The sequence below is a fragment of the Gaeumannomyces tritici genome (assembly GCF_000145635.1).
Source record: "Gaeumannomyces tritici R3-111a-1 unplaced genomic scaffold supercont2.3, whole genome shotgun sequence".
NCBI lineage: Eukaryota > Fungi > Ascomycota > Sordariomycetes > Magnaporthales > Magnaporthaceae > Gaeumannomyces > Gaeumannomyces tritici.
The window spans coordinates 1,722,475-1,744,232 of NW_008804547.1; the positions used below are offsets into that span (position 1 = coordinate 1,722,475).

Consider the following 21,758-nt stretch of genomic DNA (forward strand, 5'->3'; position numbering starts at 1 on the left):
AAAATAAATGCTCCAACCACAAAAGGTAACAAAGCAAATGCTTTAGCCATTACCAAAAAAAATGGGCGTAACAATTAAAACCTTTTTTTTCCCATTTCGTTCCGGCTTTCCTTTTTTTTCCTTTTTATTACCATTTCCTTACCAATCCGTAAATTTTTACGCTTTCGTTCCCATCGTTTAAACTTTTGCTAATATAAAATTTTTTGCAAAAGCAAAAGCAAGCAATTGTAAATATTTTGCGCGGCGGCGTAATGTTTTAAAAGCGTTATGCGGTAATAACAATTTAGCTAAAAAATGGGTATTACCGGTAACAAAGCAACGCGTGCAATTGTTCGAAAGCGCGCTAAACGCAAGGAATTTAACCGGGTTTAAACCCAAAAAAAGTAAATCGTGGTTTTTTGCTTTTTTATTAACCTATTGCTTTTTTGCTAATTTTGCTTTATGCGCGTATAATGCAAATTTGCAAACGGTTATAGCTACTTTAGCAATTAAAATTAAACAAACGGAAAAAGCATTATTTAAAAAAAAAAAATTTAGCAAACCGAAAAAAACAAGCAAAAAAAAAGTAAATTTTTTGCAAAAAAAAACAAATAGCGGAATATAAAAAACGCGCGGAAATAGCAAATTGCCCGCAAAAAGGTTTAAAATAACGCTTAAACAATTAAAGCAATAAAAGCGCGTGCGTTTGCCGAAAACGCTAAACGGGTTAAAACTAATCGGGTTTGTTACGTTAAACGGATAAAGGCTTTGCGCCGTTTTTTAATTTAAACCCCGATTAATACTGCCGTAACCCTTTTTAAATTTCCGGTTATTTTTGTTACTTTTTGCACCTTTCGTTTTAATTTTTAATTTAACCCAACCGGTGCTTTTTAAACTTTAATTAAACCAAGCAAAAGTTCCGGGCCCAATTAGCTTGTTCGTTAAACGATTAAAATTAACTTTAATTCCGATAAATTTATTAATTAGTTTGCTTAAAAAAATAACGATAATAACAATAAACCCGTCGTTTCCCCCAATACCCGGAAGCGCAAAACGGGTAAAAAAACGAAAGTAAATAATTAAATTAATTCGTTCCTAACCGTTTTCGCGGGTTTTATGCTAACCACCCCTTCCTTTCCGTTTTAATCCTTAAAAAAATGCTATTTGGCCTTTTTTTTTTAGCAAAACCGTCGATTTTCTTTTAACGGGAACGTTTTAATTAGCTTTTCCAATAATACCATTCCCCGCGCGGTTTTATGCAATAAATGCACTAAAAGCTTTTTAATAAAGTTCCGGGGCCTTTGCAGCAATAAACCCATAGCGCGCTCCTTTTAAAATGGTTATATTTTACGGTATGTTTAATGTGCTTAAAGCAATTATCGTTGCAATTTTTTCCTTTTTTTGCCTTAATTGCGCATTACAATTGCTTTATTCCAAAAAAAGCTTTTAAATAATTTTTGCTTTAAAATTAAAAAGTTTAAAAAAATAGTAAGCTATTTTTTTAAACCTTACCCAAAACCGGGCAACAAATAAAAGGATAAAGCCAAAAAAAGGAATAAAAAAGCTTCCCGTTAAAGTAATCCTGCTTTTCGTAGCCCGACTTTAAAAAAAAAAAATGGTAATAATAACGAAGGAAGTTAAAAAAGTAATATTAAAACCGCAATAATTTGGGGCTATTCTTTTTATAAAAATGCTTTTATTTACCAAATAATAAATAAAGGTTAAAGCTAAAATGGAAAGGAAAAATGCAGCGCTTTTAAAAACTGCACGCATTATAATTAAATACCGTTTTGTTATTTAAAGCCAACATGCTTTATGCTTATTAATAAAAAAAAATTTGCGTTATACTTTCATGCAAACGTTATACGCTTTTAATATTTGCTTTAAAGTTTTTGGCTGCGTATTAAGCTTGTTAACCCGTTTTTAAAAAAGTTATGCAATTTTAAAGCAGCTTTAAATGTTTTAAATTTGTAAAGCGGGAAATTTTTAGTAAGCCCGTTTGCTAGCATAAAAGCGGTTTTAAAATATACCACGTTAAACGTTCCTTTTTGGTATTTTTAACGTAACCATATATTTATAATATCCACGTGCTTTAAAGCCGTATTAATGCGGGTGCTTTTTTTAATTACTAATTAAATCGTTTGTATGTTATTATAACAAAGCTTTTAAAAAGTATTAATTTCCAAGCGCAGGTTTCGGAAAAGCTTTTGCATAGCAATAATTTTTTTTCCAAGCTTTATAAGCGCTAAAAGCTTTGCTTTTGTAATAAACGTTGTAACGGTAGCTTATTTTTTTGCTTTTTACGCTACGGGCTTTCCAAATAAAAACATAACGTATCCTTTAAATAACCTTTTCGTTTTTTTATCGTTAGCAAAAAAATCGTTTAAAGCAAAAAGCAAATAATTAAACTTTAAAACGTTCCTTAGCCGGATGCAATAAAATTTCGACCCTTTTAAATACAAAAGGGTATGGTTTGCCGCTTTTAAATACTTTTTACTTGGGTTTGTAAAGTATTTGAAAAGTTTTGCGCTTGCAAAAGCAACGTTTGGGCGGATAGTAATGGCCGTATAAAGTATAAACCCGATTCTTTTTTGCATGGCTAGGATTTTAACGGGTATTGCTACCCCCAAATTTTTTTTAAGCGTTTGGTTAAGCAAAAGGAAGCGCTTTACGCTTTTATTCCTAAAATTAAAGGTATTAACGATTTTATCGATATAAAAATCGTAATGCAAAGTTATTATTCGTACTTTTTTATCCTTTACGATTTAAACCCCGAAAAAGATTTTAAATAATTTTTTTTTATTTTGTATTTTTTTTAAAACCGTTTAACATTTTTGCTACCATTTTTAAATGCGTAGCACGGTTAAAAATAATTATATTATTAACGTACAAAAGGAAAAAAACCTTACGTTTTATGCTTATAAATAAACAAAGCTTTTCCGTTAATAAAGTAAGCTTTAGCTTTTTAAAGGTTTTTTCGAAAGCTAAATATTATAATTTCGGTAAATTTCGTAGCCTGTATAAAGCTTTTTTAAGCTAAGCTATAAACTTTTTTCGGTAATACCTAAAAAAAAACTTTACGTAAACGGTTATATAGTTATCGCCAATTTTTGCATAAAAAAAAGCTTTGCTAACGTTAATTTAATGCGTTTTAAAATTAAAATAAACCATAATTGCTATTATAATTTTAAAGCTTTTAATTGCAAACGTAGCAACGTAAATCTTTTCCAAACCGTTGGGCTATTAATTACTTTTAATTATCGCACGGAATTTATAATCCGTAACGTAACCGTTTTTGTTAAATTTATAAATAAATACTTAAATAATATTAATAACTTTGTTATTAAGCAAATTTTTCGAAATTTTTTTCCAAATTTTTTTTCCAATAATTTATTAATTTTTTCGAAAGCAAATTATTAAAAAAATTTTATGCAAATGCGTATTAAATTTTCGCTAAAATTTTGGAATTCGTTATAATTCGTTTCGGTGCAATTGCTTATTTTTTAAAAATTATTGCGCTTTAATGTTTTTGTTACGGCAATTGCAATTATTTCGTAAACCGGGCAATGGCTAAAGTTACTTTTTTTAATTGCCGTTTATTAATTAAATAAATACGTATCGAAAAAAGCTTGTTAATTTTTATTTATTAAGCTTGTTCCAAAAGCAGCGTTTTTAATTTCCGGTTTAAAAGCGTTAAACGCTATCGCTAAGTTATAATAAAAAATGGCGTTATTAAAGTTATTGCGTTATTTGCTTTCCCTTTTTTTTTTTTCCTTTTTTTTTTTTATAACCGCACGCGTTGCGGCGCGGATTGCTTTAAACGTAATTATTAGCAAATCCGGTAAAAGCGCGTTAAAAAAAAAGGTATTAAACGAAAGCGAAAGGGCCATTCCTTTACGGGGTTGGCTTTTGCCCTTTTTAACCGGAAAAAAAAGGCGGCGCTTTTTGCTCGTTTAAATTTGCTTCGAACAAATTTTTAAAAGTTTTAAATGCTTTTGGTATTGCAATTAAAAGCGCTTTAAAGGTGCCGCTTGTAATTGCAATTGGCATATCCGGTTTTAAAGTAAGCAAAAACCGGCTTATTGCTTTATAAAGTAAAGCTAGCTTTAACGGTTTTAAAGGTTGTTTTTCGGGCTTGTCGTTACTTTCACCCTTTACCGGCGGGAAGTTATCGCTTTTCCCGGGCCGTATAAAGCCGTAATACGAATTACTTATACGTAAAAAGCCCGTATTACGCATTTGCTTTGCTTTATAACCATTTTTTAAAGCATTTAAAATTAAAAATTTATGCGCGTTTGGATTCGGCCCGTTAGCCAAATCCTTTGCGGCTTTAGCTTTTGCGGTTACGACAAAACCTAGCTTTTTTACCCCCAATTTTTAACCTTAATATTTAATAACGGAAATGGGTGCTTAAAGCTTTTCCGGTTAAAAAAGCTTTAACGCATTAGCAATTTTTTTTTTAAATTGCAAGCGGGTTTTCCGTTTCGTTGTATTTAACCAGCAAATTGTAAGTAATTACGTTAATTAAATTCTTTTTTTGCTTGTTTTTAAAAAAGCTTTTTTTATTAAATTTAACGTTTTTTATAATTATTACTTTTTTTTTTAACAAAATCCAAATCCGGTAAATGTTGGAAGCTTAGTAACTTACCAAATATCCAACCCCGGCATAAAAGTTAATTTTAAAATGCTTAAAATCCGCGTTATAGGATTTCTTTACGTTTAAAGGATAAGCTTTGTACCCGTAAGCGTAAATACCGTTCCAATCCGGTTTTAAATTAGTTATTAAACCCGTAAAAAGCTTTAAAACGTAATGCCGAAATTACCCCCAAAACCAATTTAAAAAAATATCGTTAAAAACGCGCATGCTTTTTAACGGTAAAGGATTTATGTTTTTTTAGCTAAACGGCAGCGTAAATCGCTTCCGGCTATAAATGCTTAAAAAGTTTTGCGCTTTTGCGCATACGTATCCCTTTTGTAACAACGTTTTGTTCCGTACGTTTAATTATCCCGTTAAGTTTGTAAATATATAACGGTAAGGTTTTAATAACAATGCTTTTAGCTTAAACCCATTTTTCGTACTCCAAAAACCCTTTTACAAATATAATAAACTTTTTTGGTTATATTTAAAGGTAAACAAGCAATTTGTATTGTTTTTTTATTTACGCTTTCCATTCCTTTAAAATTTTGGTAACCGTTGGTTTTTTTTTGTTTAGGATTGTAAAGTTCCAGGTTTTGCCGCTATATTTATCCATTAATAACAAAACCCAATTTATTTTTAACTTTAATTTAAAGTAATTAAATAAGTTAAATTAAACTTTCCAAAAAAAGCGCATAGCTTTTTTTATAAAACGTTTGGAAATAACGGCTGTAACGTGGGTTATTGCGCATACTTTGCATTTAATCCGTTTAAATCCTTTAATTTTAACGTTTTAAACGTTTTAAACAAAAGCTTTTAGCGCTTGTAATTCCAAATAACCATTGCGCAAATGCTAAAAGTTAGCAATGTTTTTTTGCAATTTCGTAAAGTTCGAAATTGGACGCTACGTATGCGTAATACGTTTGCGGCGGGGAATTTTTTTAATTGCAAAAATTAAAACCGTATTACCGGAAAAGGATTGCAACGTAGTTAATACAAAATAAATAGCAACGGGTTTGTATTTATAAAATATTACGTTATTTTTGCGCTAAAAGCGTTTAATTATTATCCCGTTAATAATTTTTTTAATGCGCAAAATTGCGTTTTTCCCGCAAAACCATACCTTTTTAGCGTATAAACGGGCTTTTAAAATAATATTAACATAAAAGCCCTTTACTAAAGCAACGTTATAAAACTTAAAATTTCCATTTTCGTTTAAAAAGCTAAAAAGCGTACAAATGCTTCGTTTTAAAATCGAAAGGTATTAAATACCGCATTAAACCGTTTCGGTACCGTTTAACAATTGAAATAACCTTTTATTAAAGCGCTTTTTATTGTTAATAATATAAAGCAAACCGCAATTATCGAATAGCGTGCTTTCGAAATAAATGTTTTTTATAATATTAAAAACCGAAAAACGCTTTAAAATAAAGGCATTTTAAGCACGGCCGCGTTTAAATTCTATTTTTTTTTAAAATTCGGAAACCAGAATTTAACGCGCTTTCGGTTTGCTTTCCCCAAGCGAAATTTTTAAATTTGTTTTTAAAAAGGAAATTTTTTTAAATAATTTTTAACGGTTTTTTTCCAAAAACTTTTTAATTTTTTTGCATTTTTCGTTATTTAACTTGTTGCAAAAGCGTTTGGAATTGCCGGTAAGTACGTAAACGAATTTTTAGCAATTTTCCGGCTTTTAGGAATAATTTTAAATGCAAGCCGGGCATTTGTACGTTATTGCGTTATTTTGTTAAATGCTTTTAGCTTTTTCGTTTTTATTTTTAAATGCGCCCCCGAAAGTTAAAAATGCAAGCTTTTTTTTAATGCCCGAATTATTAATGCAATGCTAAAAAAAAATCGTTAAAAATTTAGTAACCAAAATATCCATTTTTCCCGTAAAATTGCCCGTAATTACTTTTTAACGGTAACGCTTTGTTTAAAAAAGGTCGAAACGTTTTATATGCTTAAAAAAGTTAAGCATGGGCGTAAAGCTTTGTATTTTAAAAACTGTTACAAAGTAAACAGTATATACTGTTATAAGGAAGCCTTAAGCATAGATATCAAATGCCTAAGGCATCGGAAGAGCGGTCCCCTTGCTTGGAAACGTGTAACGCTTCCAAGCGTTAGGAAGGAAGCTTAGTAAGCAAAAAGGACAGGGAATTACGTGTATATAAAGGGCAAAGGCCCCTACGGGACCCTGCACTTCAAATCCTTTCCTCCTTAAAGCAAATTAACCGGAATAGCCTCACACCGTGCCTATCCCTTTTGCTTGCAACAAAAACGTTTTTAATTTTGGTTTAAATATAAATCGCTTAAAACTTTAAAAATTATTGGTTAATATTTATGGTGCTAGCGGTTTTTTTAAGCGTATTGCGGTTTTTTTAAAAAATTATTTAAATTTCCATTATAAAAGTAAACGCGTAAAGCGTTTTTAAGCAAATAATGGTGCTACGGAAAGTAACGTAATTATTGGTTTAAGCTTTTAATTGCGCGTTTATTAACGCAATAAAATTTACGAAAAAGTTAATCCATTTGGAAAAGGTTGTAATTTTTTTCGAAGCGGTTTTGCTTGCGGTATTTTTTTGCTTTAAGCGCTTTTTTATGCTTGGCTTTAAAATTACTTTCGGTAAAAACGGAAAAGGTTTGGAAAAGTTCGGAATTAAATTTTTGCGTAGCTTTGCTTTGGCCGGTTTAAACCTTTAAACGTGCTTTTTTTTCCTTTTTCGAAAGGAATTGCTATTAAACCAAACGCTTAAATTTATAATTTTTAATATACTTAACGCAAATTTTCGCTGCAAAAAAATCGAAATTTAAAGTTTCGTCCGTTTGCACGTTTTTCGAAAATTCCAAATTAAGGTTAACCTAGCTTTAAATTCCTAAAATTAATGCGTTTTAGCGAAGCGTTATTAACCACGTAAACCACTGCTTTTAATTTTTAAGCAGCGTTATTACGAAAAGGTTGTTATCCGTATTATTTATAATTAATAACAACCGGAAATTTGTAAAAGTAAAGCGGTAAAAAATAAAAGGTTAAAAGCTTTAAAAGCGTAAAAACGTAAAAATTAAAAAAATAAAATTTAATAAAGGTTTTTAACAACGTTTGGAATTAATAACGGAATTTGCTTCGGCAAAAAAAACTTTGTTAAAAAAGGTTTTGGAAGCGTAAAAATCTTTTCGTAAAAAAATTGCGGAAAGGAAAAGGAAAATAAACGCGTTTGGAAAAGCGCGTTTGGAAACGATTTAATAAAGGTAATAAAAAGGGAATAAATCCGTATTGCTAAGCCTTTTACTTTACGTAAAAGGGTTTAAAAGTTGCCGGGCTTATAACTATTGCAAGCAGAAGGTATAGGTACGGTATAAAGCTATTCCGGTTAATTTGCTTTAAAAAGGAAAAAATTTAAAGTGCAAGGCCCCGTAAAGGCTTTTGCCCTTTATATACACGTAATTCCCTGTCTTCTTTGCTTATTAAGCTTCCTTTTTAACGCTTGGAAGCGTTATACGCTTTTAGGCAAAGGAACCGCTTTTCCAATGCTTCAAGCATTTAATATTTATGCCTAAAGCTTTTTCATAACAGTATATACTGTTTATTTTGTAACAATTAATTAATGCCAATGCATTTTATAAAAATTATTTAAAATAATAAAAAATCTTTCCTTTTTATACTTTGGGTTTTAATGCCCCTTTTCCCAGCCAAGCTATAATATGTTTGCTTTAATTAATATGTTCCAATCGTTCGATCGCAGCTATTACCAAGTAATATTTTTAATATGTTTATCCCCGACGTATCGCGCTTATCGCCGATAAAGGTTACGTAACCTTTGTTAAAAAGGGGTAAAGCTGTGGTTTTATTACCGCTGTCCCCTTAGGTTTGTTACATTGGTTGTTAGTTGTAACATTATAATAGCATTAGCTTTAACCATTAAAAATACTTATGGCTTTTTTAAGCTAAATGCTACCATATCGACTATTTAATATACCTGGTTTAAAAATTAAAACCCGATTTTTTCCCGTACTAATAAACTAACGGGCTTATTATTAAGTTACGGTTAGCTTAGCAATTGCTTTATTAAAAAATAAGCTACCAATACAAAAAAGCTATAATGTTCCGGCTTAGCTATTATTACCTTATGCTTTGCGTTGTACAGGTATTGCTTTAGCAAAAGTGCAAAAAAGTGGAATACAAAGTATACATAATGCAAAAAGCAAAGGCTTAGCAAAACGGGTTTAAGTATCCGTACCAATCCAACCAAACCAACGAAAAGCTTCGGGCCGAAAACAACGCGAACAAGCAAAATCCAAGCAACCAAAACTATTTCGGAAAGTATAAGGAATAAGTGGAAAGCTTTTTTTAACTTTGGACTTAACACCTTTACATTAAACCAAAAATTAAAAAATCCACCCGATACGAAGGCATGGAAAGGATTATAGCAAGCAATAAAAACTTTAATAGTTACGATTAACTTTATAAAACGCTACTTATGCATACAAATACGTTCGGGAAATTACAAGCTTAAAGCTATAATTAATAACAAAGCCCAAAGCAGCTACATATCGCTATAAGCAATGCAGCGATATAATATTCCTGTACGCAAAAAGGACAAGCAATACGCTTTAAGCATTATCGAACGGGAACCCGTTACTTACAACAACGGATGGATCGATATTAAAACCGATTATTTTAATTGCTAATATTATAAACGAACCTTTCCGGTTAAATTTAACGTATTACCAATAAAAAAAACCTAATTTTCGAAAACTTTTGGTTAAAAAAATAAAATCCAAAAATAAATTGGGTTACAAATTAAATTTAGTAATAATAAACCCGAAAAATACCACTTTTTGGGTATGCCATACATATTTGTTCGCTTTTTGTAGCTTTTGCAATACTTAATGCATATATTGCTTGTGCTTTTTTAGCGTATTCGAAAAGATTAAAATATTATTAAAATAAGCTAAAACGAAAATGTCGAAGTGCTTTTTAAGCACGTGGTTAATTATTCGCTAAAAAGTTGTTAGTGCGTTGGTAAAATTAAAGGTTATTATTAAAAATTTATATATTCCAAGCTTGGTTCGAAAGGTTGTTATCCATTTTTGTCCTTCCTTAATCCGTAGTAAACCGTAAACTGCTCGGAGGTTTAAAGTTGTAAAGTACTGGGCTTTGCTAAATTTGTTGCGTAATTTGTTAATAAAAAGCAAAGGATACTTATCCTTTATTGTAGCTTTGTTTAAAGGTTTGTAATCGATATATATCCTTTTTTTGCCGTTTTTTTTTGGAACGAATAAAATTCCGTATTTTATAAAGGAATTGAAAAGCCGTACTATGCTTTTTTTTAAATTATTTTAAAGCTGTCGCTTTAGCTTTTTTTGTTGCTTTGGGTTTAACTGGTACAATTTTTGGTATTTTAGCTTTGTTCCAAGCTTAAATTTAATTTTGTAATTAAAGGGTTTGTATTTTGGAAAACCGGTTTTTAAGTTTTCCTAAAACAGCTTTTAGTACCGGTAATACTTTAAAAGTACTTTGGTTAATTGTTATAGCGTTTTTTTTGGGTACACCGCGGAATTGCGTCGTATTTTTTTTGGGTAAATGCCGAAAGTTATTGCTTTGCTTCATTTCCGTCGAAACACCTTTTTTTAGCTTTATTTTTTTATTGCGTGCAATTCGTAGCTATTAGGCTTCGCTAAAAGTTAATGGAAATTTTTACTTATAAAATAGAGAAGTCGCTGCTAGGGCCGTTAAATTCGGCACTATTCTCGGCGGCAAGTGCAGTTAAAGGCGCTTTAACCAAGGAGGTACCCCGCCAGGTATTCGGTAATTCCGCGCACCAAGCGCTTTAATAAAACCATTGCGCTAGCCCAGTTAAATACCACTCCTAACGCACGCTGGTCCCAATTAAAAGCCGCTTTTTATAAACCGGGAACTCGCTTTTGCGGCTTTAACATAACCAACATTCGTTAAAAGCTATTTCCAATTTTTTAAACAACCATAATTATAGCTACCGTTCGCTATAAATAGCGGCAACGCCTTTATCGGCCTTTACCGGCTTTCGTTGGTTTATTATGCTTTATCCGTTAAAAAGCCGCTTATATAACCGCCGTCCCCTTTTTTGCAACCAAACCGCAAACGCAATAACGGAACCGTTTTTATGCCGCGCTTTGCGACCGTTACGGCTCGCCGACCCGGTGCTAACGGTGCTTTCGATAACCATGGTTACTTTTTTACGCAATTTATTAAACAAAAAGCGGGCAAAAAAGTTAATAACCAACCGGTACCGTTATCCGCCGAAAAGCATGCGAAAAACCGATAACGATTAAAACGCGCTTTTGTTAAGCCCGTGCTAGCTGCAAAAAGCTAAATTAACATTATTAACATGCTTACAAAATGAAAACGGTATATTTTACAACGTTTTTTTGCCGGTATAATTATTCGCTAACGTTTGGGAAAAGGTATTGCGAAAAAAAAGGTAAGCAATTTTAAAGCGATTTAAAAAGCTTGTTGCAAAAAACGACAATGGATTTTTTCCTTTACGTTTGCGGGAATTGCATTATTAAATTATAAGGTACAACGTACGTATATATCCGCCAATTCCAGCAGCTTTATATTACGATTACGGGACAATTTATGGACCGAAACGACGCAAAAAAAGTATATAAAGTATTACAAATGGCTTTTTTTTACTTTTAACATTCTTTTATCCAACCAGCGCTAACGCTTATATTGCGCCCAATATTATCGTTAAATTTTAATTTCCCGTTTTAACTTCCGGCCTTTTAATATCCACGGCAAACCAATCGTTAGCGTGGCCGAATTGCGCATTATTTTAACGTTTAATATTATTTACGATACGGGCGTTTTTTTTGGCGAACGGCAACGCATTAACTTTGCGGGTTGCTATTTAATTTAATGCTATATTAAAACCAGGCTTATTAAGCTCGTTTACAACGAAAAGCCAAAATCCAAGCTCGTAAAAAAGCTTTTCGGTTTTAAAATTATTTTTTTGCCCAGCGCCGACCGGGAAAAAGGCTAAGGAAAATGGGATAATTCGAACGAAATTGCGTTTAATAAATAATCCTTGCCGGTAAATAAGCTATTGTTCGCGAAAATCAAAAGACGCGGGCGGTTAAAAGCTTTTTATTACGAAAACATTTAGCTAATGGTCGTTCCCTATCCAATAACGGGTTGGGCAACCCCCGCAGTAGCCATTAAATTTATCCATTACAAAGGTTCGGATAACAAATTAAAACCGTAAGTTTTACGCTTTTTCGCACGCAATTTAAATAATTTTGTTATTTTAACCATTGCAAACCCATTTTTTACTTTACGCTTACCAAAAAGTTAATTTTTTATTCCGTTAGCGTTATTATCGCGCTTGCGCTGCACAATTACGTTTTTAATGCGCCGAATTTAACAAACGTTTTGCAAATACTAAGCACCAGCATTTAAAGGTTTAAGGAATGCATGATTTTGCGATGGAAGCAATTTATGCTTAAAATCCTTGTTTTCCGCCGCTTTAGCCCCAACGGAATTTTTTCCGATATTAAAGCCATGTTTTACGTTAAGTTTAAAAACGATTTGGGCCGATAAAGTTTAAAAGCGGGATTCGGAATTTGTTGGATACCGAAGTTTTTCCGCAAAAAAGCCGCAAACGCTGCGAACGGTATGCTTTATTTCGGAAAAAAACCAGCCAAAAATATAAGTAATTTAATTAAAAAACCCGTTAATTTAATTTTAAAAAATGCTTTAAACGTTGTTCGAAATTAAATAATGCGTTACAATTTTAAATTTTCGATTTTTTATAGTATTTATTTTAACGAAAAGGTTAAATTCGATTTGCAAAATACTTTTCGAAGAAAAAACGGAAAATTAATTGTATAAATTGTTCGCGCACGTTAGCATTACCCGCAACTTTCGGGCGAAACGTAAATATGGTGCTAAATAAGGTATAAGCGAATTTGCTTCCAAACCTTAAAATTGTTAAATTAAAAAAGCAGCGAACGGCGCTTAAACAAGGACAAAATCGCATTCGGGGCCGAAAGGACGAAGCAAAAATTTGCGAATTTATCAAAAAGATTAAGCGCAAACGGGTACAACGCGAAAATACAATCGTAAAAAACTATTGCAAATATTATTTTTATTATCGGCCGATTTGGAATATTGAAAAGCAAGTACGGGAAAAAGTGGAAAAAAAGTATAAAAAGCCCAAAGTGGAGCTTAACATCCCCAAATACGCACGGTTTGCCGAAATTTGGTATAACAAGCTTAACAATTGGTTTAACGACGAAATTTCGCGCTACCGCATTAAAGCTATCGATTTAATGATATTTTTTTGCAAAAAGCGAAAAACCCGTCGGCGCGACCACAAACAATAACAAAAGCAAATCGAACCCCCCATTAAGCAAAAACCGCCGGATTTTTCGCCCGAACCCGATTCGTTCCCGCTTTTAATGGATTTGTTAAATTATAGGGTCCAAATTGGGGCTTTGCAGCACGATTACAGTAATTTATAAGGTTACGTTCACAGGGGTTAGGCATGTTAAGCACTATAATATAATGCTAACAAGCTTACGTTAGTTATTGGAAATAGGTATTATTCCGGGGAAAGGGTGCCAACTTAGTGCTTTTCTTTATATACCCACCAATATCGATCCCGCGGGTTTTTACCTTTAAGGGGTTGCGGTGCCGCACGCGATTTTCCGCAATATTATTTTGTATAGGAATTGCTAAAAATCGTTTTACGGCCACCAAAGCGATTTCCGCGTTCGGCCTCCAAATTTAACTTGTATTAATTAACGTGGGGAAGTGCAGGGTAAGTGCAGGGTAAGTGCAGGGTAGCACCTTACATAACTTGTTAATTTCAACAAGATTCGAACCAATGCCCCAATTGCATTGGCAACAACCGGCTTTCGACGGAGGAACGGACATTTATATTTTTTCGTTCGATTGTTCGAAACGACCATTTCGATAACCAGCACTTTAAATTACGCAAATTCGCCCAAGGCAGCGGCTATCCCATTAGCTACAAGCATTCCAAATGTAAAAACGTAAAATTAAAAACATTAAATCACTTTCGAAACCATGTTATAATTGTTTACGGGGTTGTATTTCGACCAGCGAACCAAGCGGAAACTCGACGACGCAAAAAATCGAGCATTGCAAAATGGCTCGGGTGCAAGGACAAAGGAAGCAAAGCAATTTCGCGGGCCGGCATTGCCAGTTTGCCTTTTCCGGCCGTTGTTACAAACGGTACTTTGCTCCAGGTACGATTAGGGCGAAAAGGTTCGCAGCCAGGTTTAATTGATGCTATCGACGAAAAACTTTTTTATGGCGAGGGGAAAGGGAAAAAGGCGCGGGGCGCCGGACACGCGATGCGGAAGAAAAGATGGTGCGGCGTTTTGTTGCACGGGCTGTTCCGCGGCGCGTGCTTACGTGGATACTTGCGCTGTGCGGTGAATTGCCTTGGGCCGTTACAGCTTTTAGGGTAAGGAAGTGCCGGAGTAAGTAGTGGCCGGGTTGGGTGGGGGGACCGCAATGGCTCCTTTGTTACAAACAAGCCTCTGCTTTTAAGGTAAGGCACCTATGGAGCGGTGAGCAGTAACACGTAACTTGGGATGATAAGGGGATTTACAAAATTTAAGGTGCAGGTTTGGATGCTTGCTCCAAGGAATATTTGGAAGCTAATTTAAATTAACTAATGCTGGAGCCTTAGCCAAAGCTATTTGCAAAAGTAGGAAACCCCTCCTTTTTATACCAAAAGCCCTTTGCGCCAACCTAAGTGCTATGTCTGCTAAGTTACTAATCGCTCCTAATCGCTTAATTAGTAGTGATAAGTATTTTAGTGCCCCTTAGCACCACTGCGTTACGTGGACCTGGGGTTACGTGTTTTACCAATGGTGGGGGAGCCCAGCAGCTTATTTGCCCCCTTTTCCTTGGTCCTAACGTTTCAGCCCCTCCAAGCCTCCTGCTTAGCTTTTGGTTGTAACATCCTTCCGAAGTCCGGCTTGGGGATGTATGGGATTAACGAGCTTACTATTGGTCCGGATGAAAAAAGGAAAGGTAATAACTGTAAAAGTAAAGGAAAGGATAATAAGAAATTAAAGCATTTGGGAAATAAGTTTTATGCGGGTTTAAAGCCCCGCTGTTACCGTTTAGCGATAGCAAAGTAATTGGTAGCCTCGACGAACGAGGCGAAAAGGGGGGCTTTTGCAATAGCTTTGTTAAGGTCCAACGTAAGCAACGAAGCAGGCTGCGATATCCGTAATGTAACGGTTTAGGTACCAAGGCAGGGAGATAGGTTACGTGAAAGGAGCTTAACCATAAAACCCCACCATGTTCCTTTCCGTCATGTACAATACTTCCTTCCTCCTCACCATGGAATCTTCGTTTATAAGTGCCAATAAATTATTGTCCTCGCGACATGTTTAAGATTATCCGGCCGTAACACGTAGGTTGAATTAGCTATTAAAAGGTAAAGAAAAGAAAGGGAAAAAGTTGTGCGTTGCACGGCGACAGCGGAATTGCCCAAATAAGCACGCGTTAGCCCGTGCAACGCACCCGTGTTTCGTTCTACTCCCTTTTTATAAAGGGAGCAAAGGGACGTTGTACGACCCTCTCTTATACTTAAAATATGGAACAGCTTTTAAATATTTTGCATTGCAACTAAAAGCCTTTCCCACCGAACCCTAACGGGCTGTCCGCGAACAGTTTTATATACCCAATTGTAACGTGCTGTGCACAGGAAAGGGTTTTTGCTAGGAAATTTCAAAGGTTTAGGTTATTTAGCGGTTTAGGGAAAGCGTGCGGCCCAGTGGTGTATTTAGCAGCAAGTGCCTGCTTGCATCCAACAGGAAAACCAGAAACACAAAAACCAAAACGGTTGCTTGCCCTCCAAACCCTTTTACAGGGAATCTTGCGGGCTTGTTATGGCACGGCGTCGCCAGTGGTAGTTGATAGCCGATTGGCTGGAGATTAGATAAGGAAGGACTAACAAAATAAAGGTGCGGCTTTCGGCCACACCTTTCCTTCAACCTTTCTTCTCCTCCTTAGCTTAATATTTACATACGTTTTGCACAAGTCGAGGGCTTAAATGCCACGTCGTAACAATGCAGATTGGTTTAGTTTTGTGGCCGGTGGTTGCTGGTAATGTAGGTTCGATTCCGATTCCAAGGCTGCCCGGTGTCTCGCGATTAGGGGAGCCCCTCATGTAGTGGAGGTTTTCGAAGCATTAACCGAAAGCGAATCCCACGGCGTCCATCAAGCAATTTCCATCCCCGCTTACCAACCGCGCCTTGGTCGCGCGCACAAAGTAAACGTAATAAAACGCATTAATAAGCCAAGCTTGTTGGCCGGGTACGGACCAATTGCTTGCGGGTACTTGGAAAAAATCTTATGCTCGATATAATTATAATCGGTAAACGGTTAGCGCGCGACGGCGGGCAGCGAAATGCCGGATTTGCAAACGAAAGTTAAGGGGGTGGTGTGGAAAGGTACGCACTTTTGCCAAAATGCGTTATTTTATCGCGGAATGTTAATAAAGGAATGTTAGTAAAGCCCGGAAAATAAAGCATATTTGCCAGCAAGGAAAAGTCGAGCAGGACCGGAAGTGTTAACATACAGTATCCGTTAGCCAGTGTTTTTAAGCACTTTAACTTTAAAAATAGCAAAGTGCTAATATGGTTTGGCATTTGGGTAAGTTAATTAAAGTAATTCGATAAAACGAAGGTTATTCCAAGAAAAAAAAAGGAGGGCATGGAACGCCGCGAACGAAAGCGCTTAACTTTCGAACTTACATTTAAGGTAATAACTAGTAAGGGTAAGCTGCTTGCTTTCGTTAAAACTCCATGGTTTCTTTTTTTTTAATCCCGCTTTCGATAACATTTTTTGGTACGACTTTTCCACCCTAGCTTTTTTATGGAAATGGATTGGCTTAAAGCCGCCTTGCTGTCGAAAAATGTCGCGACGCGCCCGGGCCTTGTTTGGGGAAGGGGTTTTTTCTTTCGCTATAAACCTAACTGTTTTCTTTGGGAAAGCCTTTGGGCTAAAGTTAGGTTTTGCTTACAGTTTCGCCAAGGTAACAGCCGAAACGACCGCCGAAGAAGGGCATTATTAAGTCGGGAATATCGACGCGGAAAAAAGGTAATCGCGGGGGAAAAACGCGGGGTAAATTGAGGATCCTAAAACGAAGCCGAAGGAAAGCTTCTTTTTAACGCTTAACGGGTTAAAAAGCTAAAGGAACGTGGCCCGCGAAGAGGTAAAAAAAGGGTGCAAATGAATGAGTGAGTAAGTAAGTATATTTAACGTTAGCAAATCGGAATTTACCAATCCCTGCTTCCCAAAGGGCATATAACATGCTAGCGCTACCTAAGCTTAACATTAGGCTACATATTGCTATCGAAGCGGTTAACAAGTTTTGAACCCAAAAGCATACGGAATTTGGGCTGCATTCCGGCGCTTTTTGATAGTAAGCGGGTAATCAGCAAAAAGGCGTATATATACGCCGGGGCGTTAAAGCGCTGCTATTGGCAATAATGCGGTTGGTTGGCAAAATGCTAAAGTAAGTAATGGCCGGGTTGGGTGGAAAGGACCGCAATGGTTTTTTCCGGAGTTTGGTTTGGGGTTGTATAGGATTAACGAGCTTATTATTGGTTTGGATAAAATGAAAAGCGATAATTGTAAAAGCAGTAATAGTAAAAGAAAGGATAAAAGGAAATTAAAGCATTTGGGAAATAAATTTTGTACGGGTTTAAATTTCCGTTATTACCGCTTAGCAATAGCAAAGTAATTGGTAGCTTTAACGAACGAAACGAATAAAAGCGGCTTTTGCAATAGCTTTTTCCAATACCCGGGCTTATCGAAAGCAAAAGCGGGGTTTGCTTTAAGCCTTTTTTTTTCTTTTTTTTCGCTTTGGCCAATTTGTAAAATACCGGGTAAGAAAGGGATTTGTTTTCCCCATAACGGTACAAGTTATCGTTTTCGTATTGGAATTTTTTATAGTACTAGTTAAAATCCCCGTATTTAATGCGTACGGTTATTAACCGTTGTAATACCTTCCGGTAAAGTTGCAAAGCATTGGGTAAGCGCTATAATATTAGTGGAAAGCCAATAATTTTGTATTAATCCGGTATGTTTTTTTCGAACCAAACGTTCCGGGTATTCCGGGTTATTTTTTTAGCTAAAGCTTTAATATTAGCTATTGTTAGTTTGGTATGTTAAAGTACTGGAAAAGCCGTATTTAGCTTCGCTTCGGCGTTAGCTTTTTCGTTTCCAAGGATTTCCGTATGGCTTGGAAACTAACGAACGTGTATTTGGTGCTTATCCATAAAGCAATAAACCTTTTTAAAAGCCCTTTGCAAGCTATTAAAAGCCGTGCTTAAAAAGCCGTTGGCCGCCAAAATGTTGTTAAAGCATAAATAGTATATGCAATTAAGGAAGTTTAAAACGGCTTTGCGAAGGCCCATTCGGGCCCTTTTCGCTTTACCATCGAATACTTCGGCGGGGTGCGCCAGTTTGCCGTACCCGGACAGTTTGCGCTGGCCGGCTTGGTGTATAACCCAGCCGTAGCCAACTGCTCCGTCTTCCGCTTTGGAGCTGCCGCGCCGTGACAGAGGTCGAGGCACGGCATTAATCGGGACGAACCTAAAAAACATCCGCCGGGCTGCTTGGCTAACGCGCATGCCTTTCTTAAACACTTCCCCATGGGGCATAACTGGCATTAAGTCGACAAATGCACGGGCCCCGTTAAACATCAGCGAAACCATAGGCACAGCCTTGGTATGTGCAAGATTATACCCGGGCAGTTACCAAGCGTGCAGGTAAACGAAACCGCCAAGTTGGCGAAGGGAGCAGCAATAAGCAACACATTTAACCTGTATCTCACACCGCTTTAAAAATAATTCACGCAAATCCCCCAATGTGCCAGGTCCAAAGTAGCAGGCAGAAGCATGACGACAGCACGGGCTCAGCTGTTATCGCCGTGCGTTCCAGTTTATTTTGGGCCATCCCCATCCAAATGACACATGTAGCATTGCTGCGACCTATTTAAACCGAGCTGCCATTTACGAATCATTTTGGCGACGATTGAAAGCCCGGGAGTCTTGGCGCGTGCTTTTAGCTTTGGATTCTCCTGCCCGAATTTCCTTTTTTGGGTGTCGCAAGTTAATGCGGCCCTAAAACAAGCCACGAAATCGCTTTAAATTTTACAGTTGTGTGCAAAAAAACACAAATCCATGCACGAGCCACCACCCTTAGCACCACCCACCTACTTCAAAGGGGTCGCACTTAATCAAAATTGAAGCTATTTACATGCCGTTAATTGCAATAAACAGATAATTGGCTGGAGGTTTTATACACAGTAGCTTAATATCTGGTATACCACCCTTTGGCTTGATACAAGGCCTTAACCCTGGCCGGCATCGAATTAATTAAATTATTGATCAAGCTTTTTGGAATAAATTCCCACACTTCCTCGGCCAATTTAATAAGGACTTTAATGCTTTCTTAAGTTTTTAAAAGCTTAGCTACTTCGGGGTAGCGTTCGTAAAGCTTATTTTTTAGCCAAGGCCACAGATTTTCGATGGGGTTTATATTAAGGGAATAAGGAGCCAAAATAATAACTTTAACCCCTTTTAATTTAAAGTATTCCTGGGTAACGCGTGCCGTATAAATAGAGGCGTTATCTTGCATAAAGAGGGTATTGGAATTAAGCACAGTAAGCAAGTATTGCTTAAGTAACTCGACGTATAGCCGTGCAGTGAAGCCTCTTTTAAGTGCGTTGGGGTTTCCGTTTAAAAGCACCAAATTGGATTTTATTTTGTACCGAATCCCTGCCCAAAACATCTTTTTAATTTGTAAGGGTTTGGCTTTGGGTTGGACAAATTTTTGATCCAATTTATAGCGCTTTAAGAAAGGTATTAATAAAGCTATTCCCAATATATTTAAGGAGTTTAACTTACCTTTAGGGATAAATACAAACCTTTGGCGCCGGCCCTTCCCACGCTCGACGATAGTTTCGTTAGAGAAAAGAATGCGTTTCCAATAAGAAAGCGGCTTTTTGCGCATTTCTTAAGCCCATTTATATTTTTGTGCAATTGTTTTTTCGCTTAAAAAAGGCTTCGTAAGTGCGAGCTCGTGTTGGATGCCCCATTTAACCAAAGCCTTTGAAATTGTTAACCTGGAAATAAAAGGACAGCAGTTTCGACGCAATTGCTTTACTGTAATGAAAGGATTAACGGCAATCTTCCGTAATATATGCCGTTTATTTCGTTTTGATAGTGCTAAAGGCCGCCTTCGGCCGGGGCGCGAAACCCCAAAATTTTGAAGCTCATAGCGACGAGTTACGCCGTACACGTGCACTGGATTAACGTCCTCCTGCTTAGCGATTGCTTTGGCCGATTGGCCCGCGCGATATCTGGCGTAAATGCGCAATCGCCGGCGAGGCGATAAATGTATTCCTTTTGGTTTGTGCACTGTTGTGCGACGTTTAATGGGCATTTTTGTTAAGAGGGTTGTTTGGATTGATGGTGGTGAATCGGGAAAAAAATTGAGGGGCGGGGTAAATTTGCGTTTTTTTTGCACACAACTGTATGTTATTGGAGGCCGACCGTGGTCGCTGGTGCGTCCGTGCAGCGGTATTCCGCGTTTCGACTACGGCCTTAACCTGGGAACGAGCGAAGGGCGAGGCAATATAAATGTTTACCATTTACCCTAATGATATTCCTCCATTTTCTTTCCTTGCATTACCACCCGCAATTTCCTTTTATTCCTTTTCCTTTTATTCCTTTTCCTTTTATTCCTTTTCCTTTTATTCCTTTTCCTTTTATTCCTTTTCCTTTTATCCCTTTCCTTATTGTCCTATTTTCCTTTTGTTTGCATTCTGCTACTCATTTTGCGTTCTTCTTTTTATATCCTTCCAAAATGTATTTCGGCACTGCTACCGTCGCCAAGGTCGCCCTGACTGTCGCGCTCGCCAGCCAGGTCGCCGCTTTGCCTACCCCGCCCACCGAACTCGATGCCCGCCAACTGCCATCATCCTCCAAGCCGTGGATGATTGGATGCCTCCCGGGCTCCGGCTGCATGGCCAGGGCCAAGGCAGGCCCCCTCGAAATTCCTAAGGTGCCTTCCCGGGGCGGTACCCCGCTTCGCAATATTGCGCACTAGGATGCCGAGCTCCACGCTCGCCGTGCCTGAGCGTCCCTTTAAGAATGGGATGTTTTGCGTGGCCGGCCGGCAGTGCAAGCGCGGCGTGGCCGCTGACAAGGAGGCCGACGAGGCTGCCATTAAGGAAAAGGCTGCGTAGGAGGATAAATCGAACGTCGCTTGCAGGTTCACACCCAACAGCTTGCTGAGGTGGGCCAGCATGAGGAGTTGGGTTTGGGATATGGCGCTTCGAAATTTATGGCCCGGGCATATATTGGTTTTGTGGAAGGAGTTGCTGTTAGAAAACACTGTTTTTAATCATTAATAAATGGGAAAAATGCATTGTCCTTCTTCCTTTTTTTGTCCTTCGAAAAGGATGATTGTTTTTGTTGATATACATAAAGTATGTGGTTTGTGCACCGGGGTACCCATGTTTATGCTCCACCTGGAATTTTTTAAATCCTTCCACATCGTACCATCGAGTACCTTCGTATTTAACAATTGCAGAAATTTTTATTAAGGGGTTTTTTGGTAGCACAATGCACGTTTCTTTGTTAACCCGTGGTTTTAAAACGAAAGGGTATAATGCGATGCGAAGGCAAATTGTTCGAATAACACCGTCCCAGTAGTGCGAAAGTATGTGGCGGGTGCGTATTGTGCAAGGTCGTTCGCGGTTTTATGCGCTTAATATCCGGAGCCACTTTTTGCATAAAGGTGCTGACTGCTTTTTATATAACGTGGTAAAGAGGTGCCAGGTGCTTTTTATATACGTAACGAGGCGCGTTGAGGTCCGGTTACCGATGTGTGGTGCAGCAAAGTTGAAACACGTGGATGCTACGACCGAGACCGCAACAGGTGGCCTGGAGGGCGGGCGGCTGGAGTGGCGCCCCTGGGAGGAAGCAACCCCGCACCACAAGGTTACGTGAGAAGTTAGTAAGCAAGGTGACCTGTTGATCTGCCTAAGATCAACAGATTAGAAGGGTCCAAGGCGTGCTCGGGCACCGACCAAGCATCCTTCAC

At 37.0% G+C, this 21,758-nt stretch overlaps 2 protein-coding genes across 2 annotated transcripts; both read left to right on the forward strand.

Annotated features, from left to right (window-relative positions):
- Window positions 1-13,764: 13,764 nt before the first annotated feature.
- GGTG_05699 (hypothetical protein) lies at window positions 13,765-14,202 on the forward strand (the record flags this gene model as incomplete). The annotated part of the gene is made up of 3 exons (XM_009223505.1): window positions 13,765-13,864; window positions 14,078-14,101; window positions 14,159-14,202. 3 exons carry the CDS (start codon window positions 13,765-13,767, stop codon window positions 14,200-14,202), a joined length of 168 nt encoding a protein of 55 aa, XP_009221769.1.
- Window positions 14,203-20,485: 6,283 nt separating this feature from the next.
- On the forward strand, window positions 20,486-20,898 carry GGTG_05700 (hypothetical protein; the record flags this gene model as incomplete). Its single annotated transcript, XM_009223506.1, has 2 exons — window positions 20,486-20,714; window positions 20,833-20,898. Exons 1-2 carry the CDS (start codon window positions 20,517-20,519, stop codon window positions 20,896-20,898), a joined length of 264 nt encoding a protein of 87 aa, XP_009221770.1. The 5' UTR covers window positions 20,486-20,516.
- Window positions 20,899-21,758: the final 860 nt, after the last annotated feature.